The 27,833-nt window shown below is 49.4% G+C and overlaps 9 protein-coding genes across 9 annotated transcripts; 6 read left to right on the plus strand and 3 right to left on the minus strand.

The window, feature by feature from the left end:
* Positions 1-4,412: 4,412 nt before the first annotated feature.
* Positions 4,413-5,240, plus strand: FMAN_02377 (uncharacterized protein; the record flags this gene model as incomplete). Its single annotated transcript, XM_041835725.1, has 1 exon — positions 4,413-5,240. One exon carries the CDS (start codon positions 4,413-4,415, stop codon positions 5,238-5,240), a length of 828 nt encoding a protein of 275 aa, XP_041685861.1.
* Positions 5,241-5,625: 385 nt separating this feature from the next.
* FMAN_02378 (putative chromosome segregation protein cut14) lies at positions 5,626-9,384 on the minus strand (the record flags this gene model as incomplete). The annotated part of the gene is made up of 5 exons (XM_041835726.1): positions 5,626-5,890; positions 5,945-9,033; positions 9,086-9,206; positions 9,255-9,295; positions 9,358-9,384. The coding sequence occupies 5 exons, from the start codon at positions 9,382-9,384 to the stop codon at positions 5,626-5,628; spliced, it is 3,543 nt and encodes a 1,180-aa protein (XP_041685862.1).
* Positions 9,385-9,998: 614 nt separating this feature from the next.
* Positions 9,999-13,930, plus strand: FMAN_02379 (uncharacterized protein; the record flags this gene model as incomplete). The annotated part of the gene is made up of 4 exons (XM_041835727.1): positions 9,999-10,174; positions 10,228-10,315; positions 10,367-13,261; positions 13,313-13,930. 4 exons carry the CDS (start codon positions 9,999-10,001, stop codon positions 13,928-13,930), a joined length of 3,777 nt encoding a protein of 1,258 aa, XP_041685863.1.
* A 920-nt stretch (positions 13,931-14,850) lies between these two features.
* Positions 14,851-15,888, plus strand: FMAN_02380 (uncharacterized protein; the record flags this gene model as incomplete). The annotated part of the gene is made up of 2 exons (XM_041835728.1): positions 14,851-15,244; positions 15,302-15,888. The coding sequence occupies 2 exons, from the start codon at positions 14,851-14,853 to the stop codon at positions 15,886-15,888; spliced, it is 981 nt and encodes a 326-aa protein (XP_041685864.1).
* A 540-nt stretch (positions 15,889-16,428) lies between these two features.
* FMAN_02381 (putative dead-box protein precursor CYT-19) lies at positions 16,429-18,530 on the plus strand (the record flags this gene model as incomplete). Its single annotated transcript, XM_041819936.1, has 2 exons — positions 16,429-16,790; positions 16,847-18,530. The coding sequence occupies 2 exons, from the start codon at positions 16,429-16,431 to the stop codon at positions 18,528-18,530; spliced, it is 2,046 nt and encodes a 681-aa protein (XP_041685865.1).
* A 393-nt stretch (positions 18,531-18,923) lies between these two features.
* FMAN_02382 (putative peroxisome biogenesis factor 7) lies at positions 18,924-20,084 on the minus strand (the record flags this gene model as incomplete). The annotated part of the gene is made up of 3 exons (XM_041819937.1): positions 18,924-19,571; positions 19,624-19,849; positions 19,912-20,084. The coding sequence occupies 3 exons, from the start codon at positions 20,082-20,084 to the stop codon at positions 18,924-18,926; spliced, it is 1,047 nt and encodes a 348-aa protein (XP_041685866.1).
* A 406-nt stretch (positions 20,085-20,490) lies between these two features.
* Positions 20,491-21,827, plus strand: FMAN_02383 (uncharacterized protein; the record flags this gene model as incomplete). The annotated part of the gene is made up of 2 exons (XM_041819938.1): positions 20,491-21,075; positions 21,126-21,827. The coding sequence occupies 2 exons, from the start codon at positions 20,491-20,493 to the stop codon at positions 21,825-21,827; spliced, it is 1,287 nt and encodes a 428-aa protein (XP_041685867.1).
* A 2,854-nt stretch (positions 21,828-24,681) lies between these two features.
* FMAN_02384 (uncharacterized protein) lies at positions 24,682-25,479 on the plus strand (the record flags this gene model as incomplete). The annotated part of the gene is made up of 1 exon (XM_041819939.1): positions 24,682-25,479. The coding sequence occupies one exon, from the start codon at positions 24,682-24,684 to the stop codon at positions 25,477-25,479; it is 798 nt and encodes a 265-aa protein (XP_041685868.1).
* Positions 25,480-25,777: 298 nt separating this feature from the next.
* On the minus strand, positions 25,778-27,487 carry FMAN_02385 (uncharacterized protein; the record flags this gene model as incomplete). The annotated part of the gene is made up of 4 exons (XM_041819940.1): positions 25,778-26,474; positions 26,539-26,940; positions 27,000-27,167; positions 27,225-27,487. 4 exons carry the CDS (start codon positions 27,485-27,487, stop codon positions 25,778-25,780), a joined length of 1,530 nt encoding a protein of 509 aa, XP_041685869.1.
* Positions 27,488-27,833: the final 346 nt, after the last annotated feature.

Here is a 27,833-nt window from a genome sequence, read left to right on the forward strand (position 1 = left end):
TCCCAATGAAACCCTTGACAGAGGCGCCGCGGAGCAACAACCACCGGATCCGTCCCAGCCACTGGCAACAAATGAAACGGCTTAATGATGTCTTGACGCTTGGATCAAGTCCCGCTCCCGGCAGCCTGTGTGGGTAGTCGCGTGGCCGAACCCAGCAATGAACGCCTCTGTGGGTCCTGGCTGTCAGGAGTTGACTCTGGCTCAACAGTTTATTTTCTCTTGTCATCGCCATCATGACGATGTATGGTGGACATTGAACATTCGTTCTCGAGACTCAAACTGCGGGCGAGCTTGTGGCAAATTTCAGGCATACATGCCGTTGATTCCCTGTTTTCAGCTCTGCCATCCTGCATCAGACCAGGTCATACCATACATCAGAGTCTTTGGATAAGTTGAGAGGATGGTTTCCATACCACTGCAGCACTGCTATAGTACAACCACGGATGAGCCTCCGATGCTTCTACTAGAGGCCTGATCGAGAACTGATCGCCCTGAAACGATCTACTATATTACAAGTCTATGTTTTTACCATGGGACCTCCGACTACTCCGCCAAACCAGTTTCGAGACCAGAACAGCCCTGAAATGATCCAACAGTTGACCATACCCTGTTAGTTCAACGCTGCATATTTTGGTACCCTCAGTGCATGAAGCTTGCAGACGTGGTGCTTAGTGATACCATGCAAGCTAGCCAGAACTAACTCTGCAAGCTCCATCTTGCACATGCAGGTTATGTATGCAGTACTATAACGCTGCATAGTCCTGTGCGATGATACTGGTGTTACTCCTCAAGCCTCAACGCCTTGATTATCGGGGCCAGCACCGACATTCGTCGGCGTTAAAAAGCCCTACTGTCAAGGCCCATGTGTATCTGAGCACAGACAAAACGATCCTCTTGCAACTAGATGGTGAGTGGTAATAGGAGGAGCCCTGGTTACCATAGACCAGGTGCTTCCCGCCAAGCTAGCTTAGTTATTTTCTGGAACGTGCCAAAGCCATGAACCAATAATCCGAGTGATCGGGTCGAGCAGACTAACTTACTTGAAGGTCGTGAACTTAAATATGCTGAATACTTAGATTATTTAGGTTCCCTTTACTATTCGAAAACATTAATACCTCGATTCAAGAAAAGGTCCGCATAATCCTAGACAGTTTGTGCCTGAGTGCAGTGGACAGGAAACACGCCGCCAGTCTGGAGGATTACGGTGTTGGCCCTGGTCTAGCCAAACCCGACAACCAACAAACGGCCCACAAAGCATACAGCCCATTCATTCAGCTCCCACCACTTATGCTCAAATCGTCTTGGGTCAGGTCACCGAAATTCCGCAGTACACTGATCCGCTTTGGTCGACTTGCCAAGCATCAAGGGACATAGTGTCTGATCCATCTCCTCTAACAAAGACTACATCGATGTATCACAGGTTTGAAACTGGATGCAGATTGGTAGGCGTTCAAGCCTAAAGGAGCACATGCTGGCGCTCTTGGTCAGCGCGCGCTTCGGAAGATTTATATCCTTGTTCACGAGTCCTCCACCTCTCTTCAAAGGTTCTCTTTCATCCTTCCTCGACAAGGTGTGGACTAAAGCTGCAGTGTGCTTGGATCTGATACGACCATATAGTCCGTCGGGCTAACCCTGGCTGGGGGCATTGGTGATTTTCAAGAACATTACTGCAAGCGTGATCTGACAGATCGAAACCAACACTATCACGACCAGCGTCTATAGTTACTGCAGTGAGTGTAGAACTCGGCACTACAATCAATTGATTCCTCGTATTCATAAACGCAAAGCCTTCGTCAGAATTGGACTCAACCCAAAACTAACCGGCACTGCTTGGCGGTCTCCATATCTAGGGAGTAAGGGCTCTTTCACAGTCATTTGGATCTTGATAGGATGGGAGAGCTCCTATCACAGCGAGAGATGGTTGCAGCATCGTGCGAAGTGCAATGTCCGAGAAGGAGCCAGGGTACTATCTGAATACGGATACCTGGAGTTATTTTGTTGTCTGTTGTATCGAGACAACTGAGGCATTTCTCCACAGAGTCCACGAAGGGTCCTCACCTATGGTGTTTTACCTGTTTCAAAGCCGTTTCACGTACCGAAACTAGGACCATTGAAAGAACGAGAGCTTGCGTTGGGCATAGCTATCCCAACCACAGCAAATTGACATTGGCGGAGTTTGTCTACATTATCGTCACCGCTAGACCATTGAGGGGTTGCGGGGAGGGTATGGTGGAGATGGATCAGAACCGCTGCCAATATCGAGCCTCGTTTTCGTTCATCCTTCAAGATCCCAGGACTTCCCTTGCAACAAGATGTGGAAATTGCAGCAAGGCATGCTTTTCAGCCTGAAAGTTGATCGGTGGGGCGCGGACCCGAGTCTCCGGCTTGCTTTGTCTTAGGCATTATCAGTCGAGCTGTTGTTAACTTGGTCCCAGGCTTTTGTGGTAGAGCAAAGTGAGATAACTATGCCTGTATGCCATGCTACCAACAGTCCCATGGTTATCAAAGGAACGGTTGTGCCTCTATCTCACTGCATTTCATAACTTCCTCTATGGGTATGGAGTCCGGCCTGGGCTACGATCTGCGGGCTTATGACGGTCATTTTAATACCCAAGACATGTCGTAAAGCCGTCGACGCACTTCTGACACGCTGAGACTCGATTTGGCTCAATGAGGCCAAAATGGTATAATCAACCAATTTCTTTTGCCAGTTACAGTTACCTGTTGATCCCTGCTTGACAGCTTCGTGACTCTTCTGGGCCAAGTACAGCAACCATCTGTGCTTACCTCTACTACGAGTCAGCGTGTCGGTACGACAGGGAAGCCAGGAATGGAGGCTCTGGATGAAAGCAGAAGTATCTCCGACCAGCCTCATGGCGATCAATGCAGCGAGGATTTTCTGGTGGTCGCAGCCGCCATGAGGAACACCAGGATCAGACGGGAATTGACCCACCTCTTCAACAGACTACCTAGTTAACTCCGGGACTTACTTGTGATGATCAAAGACAACAACATTACGCTGTTTGACAGCGCACAGTGCTGCAATCAAAACAAAGCATGAATTCCCAAAGGAGCGCGCTTATGTTGGCCAATAAACTTGTAGAAACGAAGGCTCTTCATCAGGGTTGATCAGAGTAATCCTGACTTCTTATTTGATACCTCTACCCCAGTATAGCTGAAGTGAGACCGTTGGCAGTTGACACATTTACCGTCAAGTGTCTTGTTGGTGGCACCAAGGTTCAACGACCAAGAGAGCCAAAGAGGGTCCCTGGCGTTGACAGGTTGGTGGGAAACGGCTGAACCGTTCCGCTGGTGACCCTCCTCGGTATTTCTTTCTTTCCGACCAACTCAGATCCTCCGTGGAGGCTACAGGATACAAGTGCTGCGAGAACATCTGTCTATCTGGTTGGCCGAGACACGTAATCCATGATCAGCGGGGTGTTGCGATTAGCATGGCATCTTTACAATAGCACCTCCTCCTTCGTTATCAGATCAGGGAGGAGGTATGTCTTGTATCCTTGGAAGAACGGTACATATCACTCATGCTATGTGTACGATGATATCAAACTACATCGGATAGGCGGGACGACAAAACGCGTAGCAGCTGTGCTGAGCGGCTACGCATTCCGGATCCTGTGGAGAAGACGTGTTGTCAAAATGCGTCCCTAAGTTACAGGGGAACGAGACCCTGTCTCTTTGCATAACAGAGTGGATGTGATGGGTGCTTGCTCACTAGCTTTTCACGTTTCCAACCCTACCATTCCAGTCCAGCACGAGGCAACCTAGCCTAGCAGAGTTTTATATCGCAACATCCATGGCACTGAGAGAGCTCAAGCAAGGGGATTAGTTTGAGACTCTGAATATCCCGGTCGTAATTTAAAACGAAACGATGCGATAGGTACGCTCAGGGAGAATCGGAGGCCCGTGGCCGCCGAAGGGGTACAGTGCCTAGTGAGTAGTTGGAGATTCGGCATCCTGGACCTATCATGACACTTGAGGGGAAATGAAAACTCGAAACAAACCTAAATCACTAGTCGACCCTACAGTGTGTGGGCTCACATACGTGCATACACATACATACACCAAAGGCCACCACAACTTGGTCGATAACAACAAAGATCTGCAAATACTCAAGAACGAGACCGATCAATATCGGACTAGCACGTTAACGTCAACTTCAGCCCTCAGATCCTTGGCTTCCCCCTATTGCGCAGCTCGTGCGAGAGGCGCTTTGCAGTGCATACGCATCTCTGAGGTTAACTCAACTCAACCCAACTCGACTCAAGCCTCCCTCCCTAGTGTTTAGCGCTGTCCCCTCACCTCGACGGCAAATGACGGATTTGATCCCGCGCCTGCAGGGCTATCTTACCGCTGCAGGTCGCGATTCAGCCCTCGCCCATCGGCTGAGCAATATGACAGCTATGCTTTCAGGCATACGCATCCGTGATGGAGTGGTTGCCACTAAGCACTTTGTGTGCAACCTAGACGCCGTGTCGCTCGTACTTCTCACCGTCACCCTCGTCGCTTTCCTCGTCCCCGTCTTGATCCTCTTCCCTCCCGTCCCCGTGGATTGCAGCGATGTCCTCCGGCAGACCCACTCGCGGGCCGGCGAGGCCCTCCGAGACATGGACATCGGCCCTGGCAGATCGCCCGATCGCCGGCTCCCCGGGGCAGAGCCGGAAAGGAAGCAGGCTGTTGCGCAGAGTCTGCGTATTTTCCCTGTTCAATCATGTCGTGGAATCGAACTAGAGCGCGACGGTGCCTCATTCAAGCACTCAGAGTTTGATCTTCTATATACGCTTGCTCGACGGGACTCTGAAGCTGGTCAGAAAGATGTTTGGCAAGCCATCTCACACGAACACTTCCCGTTGCTAGCCAACATCGAAGTCGACCTCTGGATTCCTGATCCAGACAAGACTAGCCGCCTGTTGGGCCATATTGAAGGTTCCTTTCTTGTCTTGAGGTTTCCCTGGACAGATTCAGGACTACAGGGTATTTTGCAACAAGTCGTAGCCAAAATTAGCCACGGTTTGAAAGCCACACCTGAAAAGGAATTCTTGTTGCCAGTGTCATTCCCGAACGAGGGAGAAATTCGAGCAAGAGGTTATTCCTTCACTGAAGTCAAGATCGGCGGAAAAAATACGATGGGACTGAATATGGATGTTGAACTTCCTGCCGAGCTGGCTCGGTATCTTGGAGCTAAGCAACAAATTGGGATCTTCAGGGTAGAACAACTGTAATGTATGAGGGCTCTCGACCAAGTTGATCAACACATCGACAGATTGAATGGGACTGATCATAATTTGTTACGTCCAGCGTATTCTGTGTTCCTGGAGAAACAGTTACCTGGCACACAACATTATTTGAGGGGATACAAGTCAATTTAATATTTACGATCACATCACGCAATCAACTTATCTCCTGAATAGTGAAGCACCTTCGAAGCTTTCAAGAAATTGCAGGCCATACATGCCTTGACGTTACTAAATCAAACGATATCACATGGTATCCCAATGCCTAAAATACATCATACCTCCCCATCCAGCCCGACGCCTCATGTACAAAACCCGGTCTAGTCCTTGTCATACACTCATTCCAGACATTTCCCAGTTGCCGTCAACATCATTACTTCATATCCGCTGGCGTGAGAGCCTGCACCATACTGGTACCTTCGCTGAAGCGAGTGCGGAAAATGCGGTTCGCGTTCTGGAACATGCCGTCTTTCAGACTGACGACGATGAACTGCGAGCCCTTGAATCGGGTCTTGATGAGACGACCGATGTTCTGGGTATGTGACAGATCTAGCGCGGCATCAACCTCGTCAAGAATGTACATAGGGGCAGGCTTGAACTGGAGCAGAGCCATGATGAGAGATAGAGCAACCAACGATCTAGAAGTCAGAGCATTAGCATTTGTATATCAGGGATAGTCAGGGATTGCATACCTTTGTCCACCACTCAGTTCCGTCAAACTCTGCTTCCACACTTTACCAAGACAGACCTTGACCTCAAGACCATCGCTAATAGTCTTGCCCTCGGGAGGATCGAGCTTGGCAAAGCTGCCTCCGGGAAGCAACTCGGAGAAGATGTTACCAAAGTCACCATTGACCTTCTCCCATGTCTCGTGAAGTGCCTTCTTCTTGTAGTCATCCAAGCTGACGATTGTCTCTTCAATCTTACGCTTGTCCCTGATGACAGTCTTGATCATGTGCTTGAGCGACACCTCCTTCTTCTCAACACTGTCGATCATGTTCATGACCTTGGGGTTGATCTTCTTCTTCATGCCCTGGAAGCGCTCAGTCAAGTTATGTAATGTTGACTTGCACTCTCCAATGTTGTGGTTCTTGAAGTCATACGGAGTTCCGCTGCGACCAAACTTGTCCTTTTCGTCCGCAATCCAGTCGAACTCCTTCTCTAGTCGGGCGACCTTTTCGGCAGCACCTTGTTGCTCTTTGTGGAACTTCTCCACAAGATGACCAAGCTTCTGCATTTCGAGACTCTCCTCGGCAATGCGTGAGTTCTTGGAGCGAGTGGCATCTTCCAAGGCTCGAAGCTCGTCATCGAATTGATGCAGCTTGGCGCGTTCATCATCAAGCTGAGCCTGAACAGTGTCGTGCGTTTCCTGAAGTTCAGCCTTTTGCTCTGCTAGGTCTTGAATGTCTTTCTGTTGGGCCTTGATGGCGATCTCGACTTCTTGCAACTGTTCTCGAGCAGCAGACAAGTCGACACCCGCTTGCTCGGCGTCGAGTTGTGCTCCCTGGAGTTCTTTTTGCAAAGTCTTTACCGCGGCAGCGTTCTTACCGAGGCCAGCTCGCAGCTTATCAAGTGCCTTCTGCAGTTCGACGAGCTTGGCATCCTTGTTGTTGTCGAAGTCATTCATATCCTTCTCAATGGTCTTTATGTCGGCGACCGCCTTTGCTTGTCGAGTCTTCGCCTCGGATATACCCTCTTTGAGTTCTTGAATGGTTGACTTCATATTCGCCACTTCCTGAATGATGGAAGACGAAGAGTTGCCGCTGATCTGCTCCTCAGCAAGTTTGATCTCGTGGCTCTTGAGATCCAAGTCTTGCTTGATTCTGCGAGCTTGGTCCAGCTTGGCCTTCTCCTTAGTCATGCGGGCTTGGAGCTCCCTCAAAGCACCTTCGGCTTCGCTCAGTTGACGAGTCAGGCCGTTGAGCTTCTGGAGAAGTACCAGAACACCGCTCGAGTTTGGTGAGCTTCCGCCAGATAGTGTACCAGATGGATCGTACGCATCTCCTTCAAGAGTGATACTTCTCATGCGCACGTTCGGGTCGAAAGTGACCCTCTTAGCAGTATTTGCATCAGCGCAGATCAGAGTATTGCCAAAGACATACTCCATAGCTGCTGACACCTCGTGATCGTAGCCAACTAAAGACAGCGCCAGATCAACCTTGCCAGGTGCGATGTTTTGAGCCGTAGCGATGGTTTGTGCTGAAGCTTTGAAAGCAGCGATCTTGTTGAGAGGAATGATAGTGACACGCTTTCGTAGCTTGCCCCTTTGTAGCAGCTGTGTACCTGTGATCTCAGTATCAACCACGACGTTGTATAGACGTCCTCCGGCGCAGATCTCCAACGCAGTGCCGGCCTGAGTGTGCTCCTTGTCAAGAGTGAATAATTGGGCGACAAGACCCTTGACCTTGGATCGATCAAAGTTGGGCACAGGATCCGCGTAGTTGAACTCTGTGTTGGCGACTTGGCGCTTCAGCTTGTCAGATTCCTGCCTCAAATTGCGAACTGTTTGTTGCAACTCTGACTCCCTCTTAAACATCTGCTCTTCCTGACCAGGTTCGAAGCCCAGTCGACCAAGTTCTTTCTCTAACTTCTGGGCTTGTGTCTTCAGGCCTTCAAGATCGTGCAGAAGATCGGCGTTCTGCTCCTTCGCCTTTTTTGCACGAGGCTCCTCTTCCTTGACACGCTTTTCCAAATGCGCAATCTTGATCTTTGCTTGCTCTTGCTCTGTAGCCGCCGTCGTTGCACGATTCTTTGCATCTTGAAGTTGACCCTGGTAGCCGTTCTCTTGGCCATCCTTGGAGGCCACACCTGTCTGCAGAGTTTGAAGGAGTTCTTCCTTAGACTCAGCGTCTTTGTTTTGCTGTTCGAGATCTTCCTTGGCGGCATCGTACCGGGCCTTTGCGTTTTCGAAAGCGGCTGTCTTCTCCTGCAGGGTGGCTTCCAACTCTGAGACCGTCTTCTCAACAGCCACCTTCTTTTCTTCTTCCTCTGACAAGCTGGACTTCTTCAGATCAAGAATGGTGGCTAGTCGCACAAGCTCATTCGAGTGCTTCTTGGCTGCCTCCTCTAGTGCTGAAGCCTTGCCTCCTTTTCGAAGCTCCTTGTCTCGTTGAGCTCGCACTTTCTTCACATCCTCTTCAAGATGAGAAATTTCGCTCTTCAGACGAGCTGCTGACTCCTCCAGATCGCGCCGCCTTTGCTTCTTTCCTTCGAGATCTGCTGCTGACTGGCTTAGAGAGTCTTGGTAGCGCAGATAATCGTACGCAACGACCACTCGAGTCAGTCTCTCCAGGTCGTTTTGAGTCTGCTGGAAGTCTAGGAAAGCACGCTTTTCAGTTCGCAGCTTCTCCAATTTGGGCTCAATCTCGTCCTTGAGGAGCTCTCGAAGCTCGACTAGCTTGGTTTCCTTCTTGGCCATTGTCTTGAGCGCCTTGTCTCGACGATCCTCGAACATTCTGGTTCCGGCAGCTTCCTCTATCATGGCCAAGATCTCTACAGCCTTCATATTGAGGACTTTTGTGATGCGACCCTGCATAATGAGGAAGTTGGGGCTGTTGATGTTGAGCTGCACCGACTGGAATAGGTTTTGCACTGTCTGTTGTTGAGCGCGGTGGCCGTTGATGAGGTACTTGGATGTTCCTCCAAGGACGATCTGTCGTGTAACACTAATGGTGGCATATTCTTCGAAACCGATCGGGGACTTTTTGGTTTCTCGATTGTCGAAAACAATTGTGACGCTGGCTTTTGTCACACCAGCTTGACCGCGCTTATATATCAGGTCCTGTGGTTGTCGTCAGTATGTACTGAAGGTGGTCGAATCGGCGGTGACTGACCTGTAGATTTTGCGCTCGAACCGTTGACATGTTTGTAATTCCGAGAACGAAACATATCGCATCGAGGATGTTTGACTTTCCACTACCGTTGAGGCCAGTGATCGAATTGAAACTCTCGTCCCTGTATATGTTGGTTATTGTTCCTCGAATGTTTTGATAGTTGGCTTACCATCCTGAGATCACGGTACGCACGGCATAAGACTTGAAGCCCTGTAAAAAAAAGAAAAGTCAGAATGGATATAGCAGGAAAATAGTATGAACCAAGTACTCACGTCAATAATTACTTCAATAACCCTCATGTTGGGCGAGGTTGAGTCCGCGGCTTCGTTGAATCTTTTGCTATGTTTCGTCGCTCCGCATCCAAAGGGGGAGGGGAACGCGAAAGTAAACAATAGAGTTGCGACCGATAAGGCGTTATCAGCACGTGTTGGCTGATATCATTAAATTGGCCGGGCGTTAAGAAAGGTACTTGAAGTTTAGCTTCGGCACAACGGTTATAGCCCTGTAGCTCAGATTGAGCTATTGTTAACTTCGTAGAAACTATCAACGAACAGAAGCCATTATATGCGCTTTGTTAACCCGCTGAGGCCTATGACACTTTGTTTACATGCCTCTGTTTCATAAGAAATACATCCTCAACGTTCGTTGGCCGTGAATAGCAGCTTGAGTGAGCCCCACTGCCGAGCTGGGAAATCCATCAACGCTAGTCTGAATTCGGCATACGGGTAAACATCCCTCTTTGTTATTGAGACCTAGCTCCTCTCGCACTTCGAGTTCACAACTTTCAAACACACTAAACTTTTCGACTTCATCCCGACCTTCCAACCCGATGAGTACATAGCCAATATCGCACGAACAATAGTTGATAATCAACTCCAATCACCTCCGCACGCGCCCCTTTTCAACCGACGCAATGGCGGCCATGCGAGGACCGCGCATTCCAACCGGCTCAGCTGCTTGGGTCGCTGATGAGCGCGCTTCTGCCCTTCAGATAGTTGATGTTGAGGTAGACGAGTTCACATACGCGGCTCACAATGAGTTCTCATGGCTCAATGAGCACATGGCCAATATCTTCAACGAGAACGAAACGTACGCGTCTTGATCCTTGTTTTGACGCGATGTACTGACTGGCCGCTTGGTAGGAACATCGCCGAAACGTTCAAAACACCTGGAAGACTCCGTGGCAAGACACCTCGAACAGCACGAAAATTGATCACAGAGCCGAGAGTGGTAAGCTTAGCCGCCAAATGTCCACAAATAACACATATTAACTCTTCGAAGCCCTTATCCAATGTTTTTGGGGGCACACCATCGAGCTCAGCAAACCGATTCGCGCAACATCTTCTTCTTCAGTCTCCCCAAAGGGAGCTTGTGAACCAAGCAAAGTCTTCTTCGCCGAGAAGACATGCCCCATCGCCAAAGTCAGCGCCTCCTACCTCTGACGGACCAGTCGAAGACGCGCCAGAACAGCCTTCAGATGACGCCCAAGCCATTCACTCGGACCAGGACGCCCACATGACCGTTGAAGAAGCATCGGAACCAGTTCCAGCAGCCAAATCACAACCGGCTACGCAGGGCGACTCTGGCTATTTCGGAAGTCAAGATGTCAACCCTCCCAGCTTTGATCCCCTGGAGGACGAAGATACCTCAAATATTGACCCTGTTGCCTTGGATGAAGCCATTGCTTTCCCTCAGCCAAGCCCCTCACGGACATCTCTTGCCAAGGACCCCATCAAGACTTCTTCGCCGATCAAGACACAACAAGCGACAACTGACGTTGATATGGAAGAGGCTCAGGCCGAGCCCCAGGAGGACGAGAACGCCATCCAGGATGATGCACAGTCTCAATCTGATCGCCACAGCCCTAGTCCCGTCCGCCCGGGCTTCCGCAACAGCTTGCAATTCCCTTCTCTCCCTGCTCGTGAGCCTCTCACAGCGGGTAAGAGTATTGGTGCTAGAGCTTCTCGAACAAGCCATGTCGATCCTAAGAGGACGAGTTACTTGGGGAGAAACACAAGAGGAAAAAGCCTGGCAAGCCACGCAGAACACAGTGCATCAGACGAGTCAGATCAAGACGAGATGGACGTTGATGATTTCCCTACAGTGCCTCAACAGCCTAAGAACGCTGAGGAGCTTGCCATCCACCACAACAAGACATACACCCAGATGCTACAGGACCGAATTAGTGTACTCGGTAAATCGCAGCCAAATGGAAGTCGACCCTCGAAGTCAATTCACAGCATCACCAACTCTCAGCAGCCACAACCTGTATCTCAGTCAGTACCTGAACCTAAATCATCATCGCCCAGAAAGGTGGAGACCACAACAACTCCAGGTGCTTTCCCCGAAGACGAAGATGATGATTGGATTGTCCCTCCCACTACACAACAGCCTGTTGCTCCTACGCCCACAAGGCCGTCACTTTCTAAGAGCCGAACTGCCGATGTAATGGAAGGAATCCACGGCAAGCAGACTCTTGGATCTTTTGACCTGGATGAAGACCGTGACAGTATCCGATCACCGGCTCGGGCCAACAAGCCCCAGCGACCTGCATACCTTGGACACTCCAAGTCTGTATCGGTGCCTGCTGTTCCACTTATCCCAGCTTCGGATCCAGAGGAGGGAAGCCCATTGAAGAAGACGATATCGGTAACGAACGCTTCTGTGAGACCAGCCACTGCTGTTGCACCTTCTTCCTCATCCCCCTCCAAGTCTCCAACGAGGCTCTTCCGTGACAGTCCTCTGAAGCATCTCAAGAACAAGATGTCATCCATTCTCAGCACTTCCAAGGGCCTGATCGCCAGCAGCGCAGCTCTGAGCGCCGAAGGCAAATCATCCCTGCTCTCGCCATCTCGAGCTCAGCTTGGAAATTTCCCTGATCCTTCTTTGGATTCAATCGTTCCTAAGGCAAGCATTGACTCCCACAGGAGTGGCGATACTGTTACCGATCAGCAGTCAACTGCTCCTCGACCAGTTGCTAAGCGCACAAGAGCTTCAGTAGAACGCGAGAAGGAGGAGAAGAGAAGGGAGAAAGAGGCTAGAGTCCAAGCTGAGCAGATGGAGAAATTGGAGAAGGAGCGCGAAAAGGAAAGGGAAAAGGCCAGAGTTTTCAGCAAAGAGCAGGAGAAGCTTGCCAACATGGAAAAGCAGGTCGCTGCCAGGAAAGAGGTTGAAACACCTGCTCCTAAGGCTACACCTAAACCAACCCGAACCAGCCCGCGAAGGGCTAAGCCTCAGGAGGAGACAGAGGTCAAGGCCGCTGACCAGGAGTTTGATATGGGCGATGCACCTGTTTTGGTACCCCCTCCTTCTGCTCACAGATCCGCCATTCCTGGACAACTATCTCGCCCCAAGGAAATGAGGCGAATCGCGAAGCCAGGCCGAGAGCCAGCGGCGAAGACAAAGGCGGCACCTACCGTTCACATCAAGGTCAACACTGGCTCACAGTTACACCCTGGCAACTCTGTTGCTAGTGGGTATCAGGACTTCGGTGCTTCAACAAGCTCTCAACCTCCTCAAACAATCAGCAAGGCAAGCAAGGCCTCTACACAGCCCAAGCAATCTGTACCAAACTTTGGTGCTTCTACCGGATCAAATGGGCGGCCTAGAGGTCTCGATTTGGCTGCACAGAAGAAGGCAAAGATTGAGCGCGATCGCGCAGCCTTGAAAGAGGACAAGAAGAAGCAAGAAGCCATCCGTCGCCAAGAGGAAGAGCGACAGAAGCGTGAGAAGAATGCCCAGCGTCAAGCAGCTCAAGACCGACTGGCAATCATTGAGAAAGCCAAGAAGACCCCTGCGCCGCCCCCAGCTGTTCGGTCACAGCCAAATGGTCCACCTCAGTACAGTCTACAGCAGGATAAGTCTGCTTCGGTACAGCGAGAGGGACCACCTCGTCCTCCTTCTCGTATGAACTCCGGAATCTTCAGATCGCAAGATGACATGGGACGACCCGTCAATGCTAACTTGACAAATGGTTCTAAATCTGGCCCCAAAAGGCCACTTCGGGATGCTAACGAGGATGGACCTTCAAGACCTCCACCTGCACGTGGACCTCAATACCAGGCAAAGGATGCCAAGCGTCGTCGAACGAGCGATGACTATGCTGATGAGCTTGATATGGAGCAGCCTCCTAATATCAAGGGACCTCCAGTTCGTCCATCCAGCGCTCTTAAGAGGGTGAGCAATCAAAGCGTGTCTTGTATTCCAACAAAGGTTAACAAGTACCAGGATCTGCAGACGAAGACTCTTACGAGTGGCTATGTTTCCCAGGCTAGCGCACAGAACCTATTCAAGACTGGCGTTGCTCAGAGTCAAATGAAGGGAGGCAACCCTATGGACATGGCTCAGATTCACAAAGGAACTATTCCTTTCGCCCCGAACCCCAACCCGGCGGGACCTTCTTACAAGACACCTGGACGTCCCGGTCCTGTCAATGGAATGAAGTCTGCAGCCAAATCTGTACCAAGATCATCACCGCGATTCCAGAATGGCGAGGCCATTGAGCTTCCTGAGATCCAGACAGACGATGAAGATGAGGACGATGATGAACCGCAAGCGGGTACGGTCGCAGCATGGGCTAACTCCCCATACATTCGAGATGCCCTCTTTAGACAGGAAGATATTGACCCTGCGTCAATCTTCGGGCCTCCTGCGCCCTTGAACATGGAGGAGGTCTTCGACAAGAGCAAAGACAGACACCACAAGTTCCGTGCCCGAACATCCAGTGCCAACTGGAGCGGCACAGATCGTCTTACTGAAGAGGACATCCGAAAGAACCTGGCTGCCAGAGACAAGCTCAGACGTGAGGGAGGCTGGTCTTACGAACTGAGCAAAGATATGATGTAATGGCATATGCATGTGATACGGATACTTGATGAGGTCAATTGGGTGTTCAGAGGGATTGAGCTTAAGAAGCGGCAGCATGGCTACGTTAATGAAACGGGAAAAAAGGGAGCGATTGATTGACTCTGGTCGAGTTTAGCATATGGGAATCGGATGCAGCAGATTGAGCGCATTTGTGATAGATGAGATTGCATTTTGACAATGGTTGGTTTCTGGATTGGCGCATGGCGAAATGGAATAGGGTGCCTATCAAGGCTGCCGAGGAAGAGATGAACGAGCGTTTAGTCAAGCAAGACGTATAATATCGCATGCATGGAATACATCTGTTGGGGCGTTTGTACATTGAATTATCCGAACGAGAATCATTATATGTTTGTGGCTCCGAGGAAGTCCGATTGCTTGTGATGATGGATTGGTAGTGGAGTTATAAATAGCTTTCCAGCCTCTCCAAGGGGGAAACAAAGTTGACTTTTGCTCATGATAATTCCCCACCAAGAAACGAGACGTTATTGGAAGATCAACCTTATCTGCAGACGCGAAAAGCCATGGTCTCAACAAATTCTTAGTTAACCGTTTTCACATGTCAGAAGCACGGTGGAATAGGACCCAGAAAAAAAATGATAAGGAACTGTAGGCGAGGCGAGGCGAGACCTCGTGCAAGATTCTATTTGATGCGGTTGTTTCATGATATGGCATTTGCTCCTCTATTTTCCTCTCGGCTTTTCTCATATGATGGTTTTGTCATGAGGTCTTTATGAGAGAGTCCCTTTACTTAAAAGTCAAACCATACTGCCACATCCACATCATGACTGATTAGTCCTAAGCCTCACTTCATCACCGACTTAACCTGACGACATTCTATTGTTTTCTCACTTCCACTCTCCCGAGACCTCATTCATCCCTTAGCCTGCAGCTCTTGAAACATGGCGTCTCATCTCAGATCATTTGCGCCATCTCTAGACGAGATCAAAGTCGATCAAATCACCGAAAGCAGGATCTTCAACGTCGTCTCCATGCTTCCAAACTCACTCCCCGGGCCAATTCGTTTTCTCAGACGGAGTATCAGCTTTCACACTCTACGTCCAGGTGTGACGGTATCTGGGTCACAAACAAAGCCTCGGCCTCTTTCAGAAGCTGATGTCTCGGCTACAATGGCCCAGCCACTCCAGACGGACATGGTAAAGCACTCAGGTGGATATGTAGAGTCACGAGACTTGAATCCTCAGCCGATGAGTCGAGTCCTTTATTCGGAAGCACCAGAGGATGAGCCAGTTATGCGAGCGGCGTCTGGCGTGCATTGGAAGTTTGCACGCCAAGGTAAGAAACTTAAGGACCAAGAAATAGGTAGTGTTATATACTGACATGGTCCAATAGGAACGAACCTCGTCAGTATCTCTATAGATGGAGGCAAAGCTGCTGTGGCAGAAGAAGATGTTGCGTTTGAGCGAAAAGCCTTTGTTGACGGGGTGACATATCTTCTCAAAGCTCTCCCGCAAGAACTTGACGAAGGCGAACTCAGAAGAATTCAATGCGCATTGCCAGAGCAAGTCAACGTGTCGGATATGGCTCTGGCTAGAGCAGAACCCGACTCACAACGCGTTGGTCCTAGTCAACCCCGTTCAATCATTCACCGCGGAGTCCAAATGACAGTCGTCAATCTCATCTTCTTCCTCAGCTTCCTAATGCCATATCTGCTGTTACTCGTTAGATGCGCAGCTCGACTGGAGCGCAAGTACAAGATCTCCGAGAAGGTCGTAGGTCACGGCGTGGACTTGGTCAACTCAATTGGCAAGCAAAGCGCTTCGCTTACTGAAGCAATCGGGCAGATGAACGATGGCAAAGTTGCTCAGGCTCTATTAGAAGTGTTTGTTTGGACTGTCGATGGTGTAACTCAGGGTATCTCGGATGGACTCGGGGAGGGTCTTTCGATGGTGGGGTCGAAACCAAAGATGAGTGGCTAGAGGCCTACAAGCTGAGGGAACTTGCATCAGAGGGAGTTATCATTGGGGATTTAGACATAGAGATAGAAGGATGATCATTGGCTAGCGGAGTTTTGTTTTGATACTGGCATTTACATAGCATAAGGCAATTGACATTGCACGAGACCATAAAATACACGCTCTGACGCTCAATAGTTCATATTCGGGGATTTTCTTCCATCTTCATCTTCAATGCTGAGCTAGTGGCAATGCTCCAGGACCCTTACAGGCCTCTTCGCCTCTGGCCCGGTGCTGACCTCCAGTGGAGCACGTGACAGATCCGGGATCTAACCCAATCAGGGTAGAGCCTCGCTGCCAATTAGACGATAAGATAAGGTAGCGCTGTAAAAATTTCATTTTTCCCAAAAGTAGCAGCGCGCGACCCTTGGACGCCCGCCAATCTTCATCCATATTATAATCCTCTTTTTTTCCCTCCTCCAATTCTTGCTTCTGGGTTTGTAGTTTCTATCAATCGCAGAACCGGAATCTCAGCGTCAGTTATTGTCTTTAATACCCGGCATCATGTTTCGATCCAGCCTTAGGCGCTGTGCCACTCAGGCCAGATCCGCCGCTACAGCTGCCCTCTTCACACAGACTCGAACTGCTTTGCCTGCTGTTCGCCGTCAGGTCTTGACAGGCCACTCTTCTATCGCCGCCATCAGCCGAATTACTTCCATCACACGCGCTTACAGCACCGAGGCTGCTGCTGAGCAGAATGAGTCTGAGTCTGCTCCTTCAGCTGAAGCTGAGCCTGAAGTTCGCTTCGCCGATCTTCAGGGCATTCACCCCAACCTTCTCAAGCCCATCATCGACGAAATGAAATACGATACCATGACACCTGTTCAGGCCAAGACCATCCAGCCTGCGCTCAAGGGAACTGACATGTGAGTTCTGTTTGCATCAATTAAAAAATATCGTACATCAGCTAACATTCAATCAGCGTTGCTCAAGCCAAGACTGGTACCGGAAAGACTATTGCATTCCTTCTTCCTCTCCTGCAAAGAATGATTGAGGAAGACAGCACACTCGCCGACAGGAGCGCTAGACGTCAAGCCCGATCTGATGATATCCGTGGAGTTATTCTCTCCCCCACACGAGAGCTGGCCGAACAAATCGCCGTCGAGGCTCGCCGATTGGTTTCACACACTGGCCTCGTCGTTCAGTGTGCTGTTGGTGGCACTGACAAGCGCGGCATGCTGAACCAGACTCGACGACAAGGTTGCCATCTTCTTGTCGCTACTCCTGGTCGTCTGAACGATCTTCTCCAGGACCCCGGCAGCGGCATTGATGCCCCCAACCTGGCTGCTCTGGTCTTGGATGAGGCCGACCGAATGCTCGATGTCGGCTTCGAGAGAGAGCTCAATGAAATCATCAAGTGCCTCCCCAAACCTGAAGAGAAGGTTCGCCAGACCATGCTCGTTTCTGCCACAATTCCCGACAGTGTCATCCGCCTGGCCCGCAACATGGTCAGAGCCAACGACTTCGAGTTTGTCCAGACCATCCCCGAGAACGAGTCTCTTACCCACGACAAGGTTCCTCAGCATATCGTTCCCGTCTCCGGATGGTCTCAGGTCTTCCCCACCCTCTTTGAGCTTCTGGAGCGCGAAGCCGCAACAATCAGGGAAACACCTGGTGCCATGCCCTTGAAGGCTATTGTCTACTTCAATACCACTGCTTTGGTTGAACTGGCTGGCGAGCTATTTTACCAGCAACGCCAGAATGCTAAGAACGACGGCACCCCTTATTTCTCTTCCTATGTCATGCAGTCAAAGCTGAGTCAACAACAACGCCAAAGAGCTGCCGATAGATTCCGCGAGGCCAGATCCGGTGTCCTTCTTTCTTCTGATGTCACAGCTAGAGGAATGGATTTTCCTAACGTAACACACGTTATCCAAATCGATACTCCCCGGGAACGCGAGTCTTACATTCACCGACTTGGACGAACTGGTCGCCAGAACAAGGAGGGCCAAGGCTGGTTGATCCTCCCCAACTCTTCCGTCCGTAGCGCTCGAAAGATGCTTCAGGGTCTCCCCATTCAACAGAACAGCTCTCTCAGCAGCGCTGAGACTGACGTGGCAGGAGGTGAGACTACTCCTCACCACGAGAAGACCAAGGCTCTCTTTGGTACTCTGCCTCGTTCAATTCTCGCTACAGCCTATACGTCCATGTTCGGCATGGCCACTGACAAGGCGACAATCGCCGAAGAGGTCAATGAATGGACACGCCATGGCTGGGGATGGGAAAAGCCCCCGTCTGTTTCCTATCCGTGGGCTCAGAAGATGGGATTAGCCAATGCGCCAGGCATGCACTTTTCGGAACCCGGCCAGCGATTTGGTGATCGATCTAGTGGACGGTTCGGTGATCGATCCGATGGATATTCAAGCCGAGAAAGCAGTGATCCCTTTGATTCCATGGCAAGCAATGCCCGCCGGGATGACTATGGACGTGGCAGATCTGGTGGTTTTGGCCGCGGAGGCTCAAGCGGTGGTCGCTCAGGAGGCTTTGGTGGCAGCCGCTCGGGAGGATACGGTGGTAACCGTTCAGGAGGCTACGGTGGTGGCCGCGGTGGTGACCGAAGCTCTGGTGGCCGCTCAGGAGGCTACGGCGGACGCTCTTCATTCTAAGTGGTGAAAGGCACTCCGTGAAAACGGCGAAAATGTACGAATAATAACAAGACCAGATACCTTTGACGGATGGGATGTGTATGACTTGTACTTCGATTGGGCATTTTTGTATTTTATACTAGTGTAAGATATGGGAAAAGGGGTTTGGTTTATAGACATGTCTGCAGGCGTCACTGGGTATTCTCCACGACAACTCAACTTAAGAAATGATGATAATCTGAATAACAGTCTTGCTTTGTGATTCTCTGGCTTATTGTATGTGGTTATTTGACCAGCTAGCAGACTTGCACATTGATGAACTCAACCCATGGAATACATCCCCAACGCCTGATATACCAAAGATATTCGTAGATACGCTCACTCCAATCAACGCCAAACTAATAATGCTTAACATCATGGTATTCGTTGGCCCATCAGCATATTGGCGTCCCACAATAACACTCTCTCGTCCCAGCCCACAGAAGCCACCCAACCCCCCATACCAAAAAGACACCAGTCTACTCCCGTGACAAACTCCGTATGTCGATTCATGATTCCCATCTGACTTCCTATTGCCGGTCCCATTGCCGGGGCTTGCTGCTGATTCGAACCGTCATTCCATAACCGAACTGTCATGTCGTAACTGGCACTTATAAGAGTGTCGCTCGAATGGGGACTCCACGATAGGCGCCGCACAGCATATTCATGGCCTTGCATGATAGACAACGGACCTCCGTTAGGGTTCCGTATGTCAAAGGTGCGCAGAACTCTGTCTACACCACCTGTGGCTATCACCGTGTCCCGGTACTTATTCCAATCGTGGGTAAGAATCTCGGCAGGCGCAGAAGCTCCGGGTGACGGTTGCGGTCCAGAAGCGTGGACCGGTATCGTCGCCGTGAGGTGGTACTTTGCCGAAGAAGGCGTTCGGAGGTCAAAGATTCGGAGGTGGGAGTCGGAGGAGACGGCGGATATCAAGGCGGGGTTGGAGGGGCAGAACGATGTGCTGTAGGTACAATTTCCGATGGGCAGCGTCTTTATCGAGTGATTTCGCGTCGGTGACCACTGTGAAGGGTTAGAAATATAGCTTGTGCATAAATGGTGTAGGTTGGCGTACAATCTTGACTGTGCCGTCCCATGAACTCGATATGAATGTATCCTTGGTTATAGGGTTCCAACAGACAGAGAAGGTTTCTCGCTTATGCTCGTGAAAGTTCATAACCGGAAAATCGTCAATTCCCAAGTCAAACAGTTTCAACGACCCATCGCCACATGCAACAATCAACTGGTTCTCGTTGATCTCGGACCAAGCCAAGTCGTACAGAGCATCGTTTGTATCGAAACTGCGACGACGAAATTAGCTTCAAGTAACACTCCATAAGTCCAGCAACGGGACGTCACATACGTTTTCTCAACTTGTACGCCCTGCGCCGTCAGAGCGAGCGCAAATACCCGGCCATTGCCCACAATGCCAAAGTTGGCAGAAGTCGCAACGGCAATTCGCGAGTCGTAGTACGGGGAATACTTGACAGCGTAGGGATTGTACCCTTGGGTTCGGAATTCTAGCATTGCAGCCATTGCGCTGAAAATTGGTCTTCAGAGACCGCGCGCATGTGTTAGCTGTGATATTATGGTAGAGCAAAGAAAGCTACGGTGGACAATGGGCTTGGGCTTGTTTAGATCGCAGAGCTTCCCCTCGAAGCTATACTGACATGTGCCTCGGTTTCGGTAATCTCACAAGCCCGCGGGGCAGAGTCGCGTTTATGTTGCTAACCGGGTCATGCGTCACCTGCGGGGGTATGTGATAACCGGAGTCATTCTAGTCACGTGGTTTCGTGTCTCAACTTTTCGGAACTTTCGCGATATCGTGTCACCATCCGCCCCTCATCACGTCTCCCAAATTGCGAAATGCCGGCGCATCTGTCAGAGAGCGCTTTCAGTTACAGCGTATAACATATGCTATTGGATATACGGGAATCAAACTATGAAAACTTTTTTGACTCGTCCCAAGCGGAAATCATCTCCAGGGCTTCAAAAGGAAATCGCAGAACCAGAAGAGTCAACCGAAGTCAAGTTGGCTTTATTATCGTCTTTGCATCCTCAACTTGATCAGGAAACTCTACTAGACATCTTACTAGCGCATGATGGATCCGTTGCTGAGGCATCGGCGTTGCTTAGAGTCCAGGCCCCGGTGAAGAAGGGCATTCGAGTTATTGGATACCAGCAGTCCTTGAAGCAATATGCAACCCCAAGTGACTCGACATCCTTGGATTCTACACCTAAGAAGAAGAAATTAAAGTCAAAAGCCGGAAGCACACTGCACCTGTATGATCCGGAAGACGTGGCTGAACATACGCCGTGCACGATTATACACAACTTTTTACCGGCTGAAGACGCCAACGAATTACTCCAAGAACTACTTGAAGAATCAAAATCTTTCGAGAAGATCACTTTCCAATTATTTGAGAACGTAGTATCAAGTCCCCATACGTCAAGCTTCTATGTCGAAAGCTACGACGAGATCGAGCGGCAGAAAACAGAGTACCACTACAACGGTGGTCGACTTACGGTAAATCTAGTGATCGATTCTACTCACAGTCTTTGATTAATCATATACAGGATGTCCGGCGCATTACACCTCAGCTTATCAAGGTCAAGCCAAAAGTCCAAGAAGCTGTCAATTCCGAGATTCAGAAACGAATCAAGACTCGATACCCTGGCGGGAAAAAGTTGAAATATCAATCTCCCAACCCCTGGGTCCCAAACTCAGCATTTGTCAATGCATATACCGGTCCACAGCAGAATGTAGGATGGCATAGCGACCATCTCACCTATCTCGGGCCTCGCGCCGTCATCGGGTCTATTTCACTAGGGGTTGCCCGCGAATTTCGAGTCAGACGTATAGTACCCAGAGACAGCGATACGAAAACGGTCCAAGAGCAAGATGCACAAGGCCAAATATCAATACATCTTCCGCATAACTCTCTTCTCGTGATGCATGCCGAGATGCAAGAAGAGTGGAAGCATAGCATCGCGCCGGCATTATCGATTGATCCACATCCCATTTCTGGCACGACGCGTATCAACATTACATACCGAGACTACAAGGCAAACCTACATCCACGATTTACACCAAAGTGTCGATGTGGGCTGCCGTGCGTTTTGAGAGCGGTGACGAAAAAGAAGGAGAATTTTGGAAAATACTTTTGGATGTGTTATGCCAACTCTCCCGGACAGGAGAACTGTGGATTCTTTCAGTGGGCTGAGTTTGACGATGATGGGAATCCCCTGTTTAGAAAAGGAGTTGGCACCAAGACTTAGGAATTCAGAATAACCGTTATCGAGCCAGTTATTGTCTCTTTCTTAACTCTTGTATAAGTCTGATGCGGTGGAGCCCCTTTTGATACTTAGTTCTCTAACTGAGAAAGCCCTATCCCTTTAAAGCCTCTTTAGATGTTGGCCATACATGCACCAACGACATGCACCATGGTGTTCCACATAGAATCTGCACTTTCGTTTACAAGTTGGTCAAACATTGGAGACTCAAGACAAAGACCAGTATTTGCCACAGACACTACACCACATAGCATACGAAAGAATGTCGACTTGATTTGACTGTGACTGAAATAGAATTAGCCGCGTTGGCCCAGCCAGCTCCCTAAATACGCACTTCTGGTAGCCTATGATTAGGTATCCTGAAGTTCGAAGCCAGGCATCCTCCAGATAATGGAACATGTAAGCTCCCCAAGCTGAGAACCATATCCACCCATTGACCCATCTATATTTTATGGTACATATGATTATAGAGATTTAAAAAGTTAAGTTGAGTGATCCTCATGTAACAAATGTACTCTTGGTATTCGTAGGCCGTGATCCAATCCATTCTTTTAGGGCACCAAATCGGCAGGCCACGGCTAGCTGAAGAAGATTGGCATTATCAAAATAAGCTAGATAATTCCAGCGTGATATTTCAAAGGTTACTGATGCTTTTACCATTCATTCATCATTGCATGGGTTGAGTAAATCAACTCTGTACTGGAAGCATTCACGATTCCCTTCACATAGCCCTGGGAATATTGGCAGATCGAATTACCTCCACTTATTCAGCCTACCTATGAGTAAATGGTTTAACAGAATGGGAAGATACATACTCACTAGAAATACATGACGTCTATCTACCCAAGCCTTGGGTGGTGATCCAGGCTGACAGGCCTTCTGCCAATGACGGTTGCTCTGCCTTGTCAAATGGCCCTGAACAGCCAATCTGAAACGCCCAATAGAAACCAATTCAAGGCTTCTGAAAACTGGTGGTTGTTCCTTGTGTAACGCATGGCGTTGCTAGCTGTTGGATCTCCGTGGGATGCGTGGCCACTACCAAACAACAGCTCATTGACTTTGGGGGCGAGATTCAAGTGAAAAAATGGGCCGTCTCAATTGGACCTGCCATTCTTTGAAATTCTTGACTTGGAATGGCCTTGTTTCCCGGCCTCTGCCGATTCATCATGTTTCCGCCGAGTCCTGGCAACAATTTTCAGGGGTTTTGTGAGCAGCCGTACCACCAGTATGGCACCAGATCATTAATGAGCCCAATGTTACGCCATTTTGATCAGTAAGCGCTAGCATTTAATTCCTCCATTTCAACGGATCTGTATGATGTTATCGTGAGGCTCCAGCTGCCGAGGATGTGCTCCCCCTATTTGACTCCTGACAAGTTTTCAATCCACAAATACTCCCGTTGTTTGCTTGAAACTATCCTTGATATGAACAGAGTACATAGATATGAAGATACAGGCCCGATCTGATTGTCTTAGATCTATTCGATCTGCCCCGCAGCATCCGCAGATGCTCTTATTCATGTGACTTGGATTACCCAATTGCCCCATTCAGAGTCTTGGAAATCTAGCCTAATCGGCTATTATGATACCGAAAATAGCTACGACAAAAGTTAATATTCAATAGTTTAGGGCAGTAGTCTACCTACTATTTAGGTACCTAGGTAGTGAAGACCGGATATCATCTTCGTACCTGGGTAACTTCGATCCGACCTGATATCCTTTCATGCTTGTCTAGTAGTTGTTGCATTATCAGTTGAATCGAGTTCAGTTCAATCAAAGAACAACAAATATTCACTGCAGTCGCTGGAACTCACTAAGTTCAAGTTTGAGATATGAGAAAGCGTTATCCAGTTTCAGAGCTTCTGTTCATGACTCGATCATATGCCACTCCCTTTCCACAAGAAGCTGTCTTCTCTACTCGCTATATGTAGTACTGCCACAACTGAAAAGCATGCGAGAATATAAATCTTGATCGTTTTGAGTCTCAAGCTGCTAGGATAAATTGTTAGTGCCTCGTGGTTTACGGCGAGTTATTTCGAGTAATGGGTTTGAATCTAAAACTACTGGGCTTTCTCGGATCTGTTTCAGTTGCTATCCTCAATAGGTAGATCGAGCTACCAGTTGCTAATCATCCAAATAGCCAGAAAACGCACTGCCTCGCTCTGGAATACCATAGATGAATGAAGCGGCACCCACGCGCGAAACAAGGCAGGATAATGATCAGCATTCGTTATGGGCCCGGGGTTGCTTCATTGAAAAGGAAGTCAAAATAAATCAAAATGAAGATCTATCGCAGGCATCATTCGCTATCCTATTGAAGCTTAATAATTCTATACTAGACTTCGAATTCATCGTAATGATTTCTATATTCATTGGTTGATTCGATTGCCAAGGCCCGTGAACGGCATGTGGGCCGCGCCTGCCGCTGTCACATTCCCGCCAGCGGTTTCAGCCAGCCGCTGCCTGTATCCTTCCTTCCAATCAGGAAAGTCAATTTCAACTTCATCTCAACCAATATTATCGATTTAATACTTCAACCTAACACCAACACCTGCGCGGTATCGTCTTCGCGTTAAATCGCCACAGAATATCGGAGCTCAAAGAACGATTAAATCAGATCTTGTTCATCTACTTCGCCACCTCACCCAGTCTCTTGAAGAAGTTGTCGGCGGCATATTGGAAGTTTCTATAACCTACCTACAGAACAGCGCTACGAGGGCAACAGTACCTGGCATCAAAGCTCTCTATTTCATACCTTGCCTTACCTTCCGAGATATCTTCTTCATCTTCTTATCCCCCTTAATCAGATCCTATCTCATCGCCACGGGAAAGAACTCAAAATGTCGGAGCTCAACTTCCCCGCATCCTCAGCAGCTATGCTAGAATCCAGACTTCCATCATCAACAAACCCGTCTGGAACCTCACGGCCATTTGTGACACTCACATTTGCAACTTCACTTGATTCATCGCTTTCTCTGGCCCCTGGCGTCCGAACTCGACTCTCCGGGCCCGACTCAAAAGCAATGACTCACTATCTTCGTTCACGACACGAGGCTATTCTCATCGGCGTTTCTACTCTCTTGGCCGATTCGCCAGCCCTAAATTGTCGTATAATCGGTGCTACAAGCCAGCCCCGGCCCATTGTCATTGATCCTCATCTCAGATGGACTCCTAGCAGCTCCGACAAAGTCCTAGAGGTTTCTCGCCTCGGTAATGGTTTAGCTCCCTTTGTCCTGACTGGTGTGTCTAGCCAGGACTTACCTGCTGAGAACGTTGCACTACTCGAGCAGCATGGCGGAAAGTATATCCATGTTCCGACTACACTAGCACCCAACGGACGCATGCGCTTTGATTGGCATGATGTATTCAGAGTCTTGCATCATGCAGGTCTCTTCAGCGTCATGGTCGAGGGAGGCGGCCAAATTATCAACTCCCTGCTTGATCCTCGATATCACGAATTAGTTGACTCCGTTATTGTTACTATTGCACCAACCTGGCTCGGTCAAGGAGGCGTTGTCGTGTCGCCAGATCGCCTCCAGGATCCAGCAGGTGTTCCGATTCCTGCTGCGCGGCTATCGAATGTCTCATGGCATCCTTTTGGCGAAGACGTTGTCTTGTGTGGCACGCTTCACGCCTAGTGCCTAAAGCTAGGCTATATTTATATACAAGCCTCTAATTATGTTTCAGCCATCCCTCTGCTCTTCTCAACATGTATCTGGGAAACCCTCCTTCTCCTTGCTCACCTTGTCCTCTTACCCCAAACTCCTATCTCTCCCTGTAATCCTGTACTATCATAATTCCTGCTGTCATTCACTGGCGCATTGAACTAAAACGCCACCGAGTACGATACGGACATCACGGCGGCAATATCTCAGGCGAATTTCTGTTCCTCTTTCTCCAGCATTGCCAGGCATGCAGGATATGAGTGCATGCGCCTCAAACATGACCCATCAACCTAACTTCCAAGGTTCGAAGCGGGTAGTAGGCAATCCCAGTGACCACGAAAGCTGATTCAAAGCCCAGGTCACCAATTCGCTCCCCAACGGGTCCAGTGAACCATGGCGTGTCCATTGACGGGACCACCAACCCAAGACTCACCAAAGATGCTCCGATAGCCGCGAGTCCAGTTGGGAGCCGTCGTGCTTGATTCCATATCGCGGGTTCATAAGAAAGGTAGTTCATCTTTCGAAAGACTATGAGTTCTTCGATGACAATGGCATCAAAGCATCCCGCCCAATAACCAATCACAGACAGAAAGTTAACAAGGGACTCCTCCCATTTAGCAGCCGCATAGATCGACATTGGGATCATGATAGCCAGCGTCGCGACTATGAACAAGAAGCGCGGCACCTTGGCAAATGCAGGAACAAGCATCTGCAAACACAAGGCGACTGAATAATTGGACAGGACCATGTTACCAACAACACTCAAAGCGAGAACGACAAGAACGAACTTGCCAAAACCCCCTGCCGGTGCGAGCATTTCAGCCATGACGCCACCGATTCCATAATTATCCCATGCTGTTTGCCATGACTCGACATTGGGGAGAGCACCACCAATGGCAGCTCCAAGAATGAGCAGAGGTGTCGATGGGGTGATCAGGCCAAGGTACACGTACATAAAGATCTTGAGCCTGTGAATTGGGTGAAGGGTTGTCAGCTTTGATTTATCACAATACAATATCGAGGAATCCTTACTTGGATGATTTGGGGTCGTGATAGACGGTAAAGTCGGAGACAGTCCCGCCAAAAGTCATGAAATACCCTGCCATTAGACTTCCATATCCGACGACACTTTTCACAGATGCCGGGTCATGGTCAGCCTGGTTCATCAGATGCTTCCCGCCACAGCCGACGGCAATGACAATGGCAAGCAAGTTCGGTAACCATTGCCATCGTTGCCAGATGTGGACCGCTTGATATCCTAGTAACGCGAGACAAAAACTGACAGTGCAAACTATGCCGATGCCTACGTTCACACTTATATTGGCCTTCTCATTCACAGCTGCGATGGCCTGTCCGCTCACGATCGACCCCACGAGCGTAAACCCTGTTACCGTTCCAGCGTTGAGCAGGACGGGAATGATTCCAAGATAGAGTCTGGCAAATCGCAATGTCAGAAATCTCCTTGCAATGATCTTTGAAGTCTTGAAACGCACCCGAAGGAATATCGAGCCTGTATCATTTGTCTCATCCCGGTCTTGCACCCCCCGATACTGATAACAGCCGGGGGGATGCATGTTACAATGTTGAAAAAGATGATTATCAACGATACATCTCGCAATCCTAGTCCGTATACGGCCGTGCCGAGAGCGCCAGTTGGCAACCTGAGATATTATCAGTATATGCGATCATCAATAGGTTGGGTTATGCCACCGACTCACGGTAGAATACACAACAGACAAGTGAAGAACACAGTAAAAAGATTGTTGTGCTGCGTTTGGATTCTTTCCTCGATGGGCACTGGCCGAACCCCATTCTCCTCGACACCAGCGTCAAGCACTCTCTTATACCACCTCGAGAATACACCAGTCTTTGCGTTCCCAGTAGTCGAAACACTGGCACTTTCTCCATTTTCGGTATTGTGTCTGGCGCGTTCGGATAAATGGAGCTCATGGTTAGCTTCCAAATCCTTGAGAACCGCCATTGTGATGCTGATGATCAGTAGTAGTGCAAGGCCTAAGGTTTGCTGGACGTGCAAAGAAGGGCGTAAGTCTCTGACAAGGCTTAACTTGCTCTAGTATCATGATATGTCAAGCCCGACCTTAAGGTAACGAAGAACCATGTACCTCTTGCATGCGCCGCTCGAATCTGTTTGCCTACTGTAGTCTACACAATTCGACAGCCGTTCCACAATAGGCTTAATGAAAGCCCCTAGACGCTGTGATCCTTTCTTTGCAGTTGACCTGATCACAGCCATCAGCCAATGATCTTGGGAAACCAAGATTACAACACCAAGGAGTGCAATCGGATGCGGGACCGGATTTTGCAAC

This window comes from Fusarium mangiferae (assembly GCF_900044065.1).
Source record: "Fusarium mangiferae strain MRC7560 genome assembly, contig: FMAN_scaffold010, whole genome shotgun sequence".
Taxonomy (NCBI): Eukaryota; Fungi; Ascomycota; class Sordariomycetes; order Hypocreales; family Nectriaceae; genus Fusarium; species Fusarium mangiferae.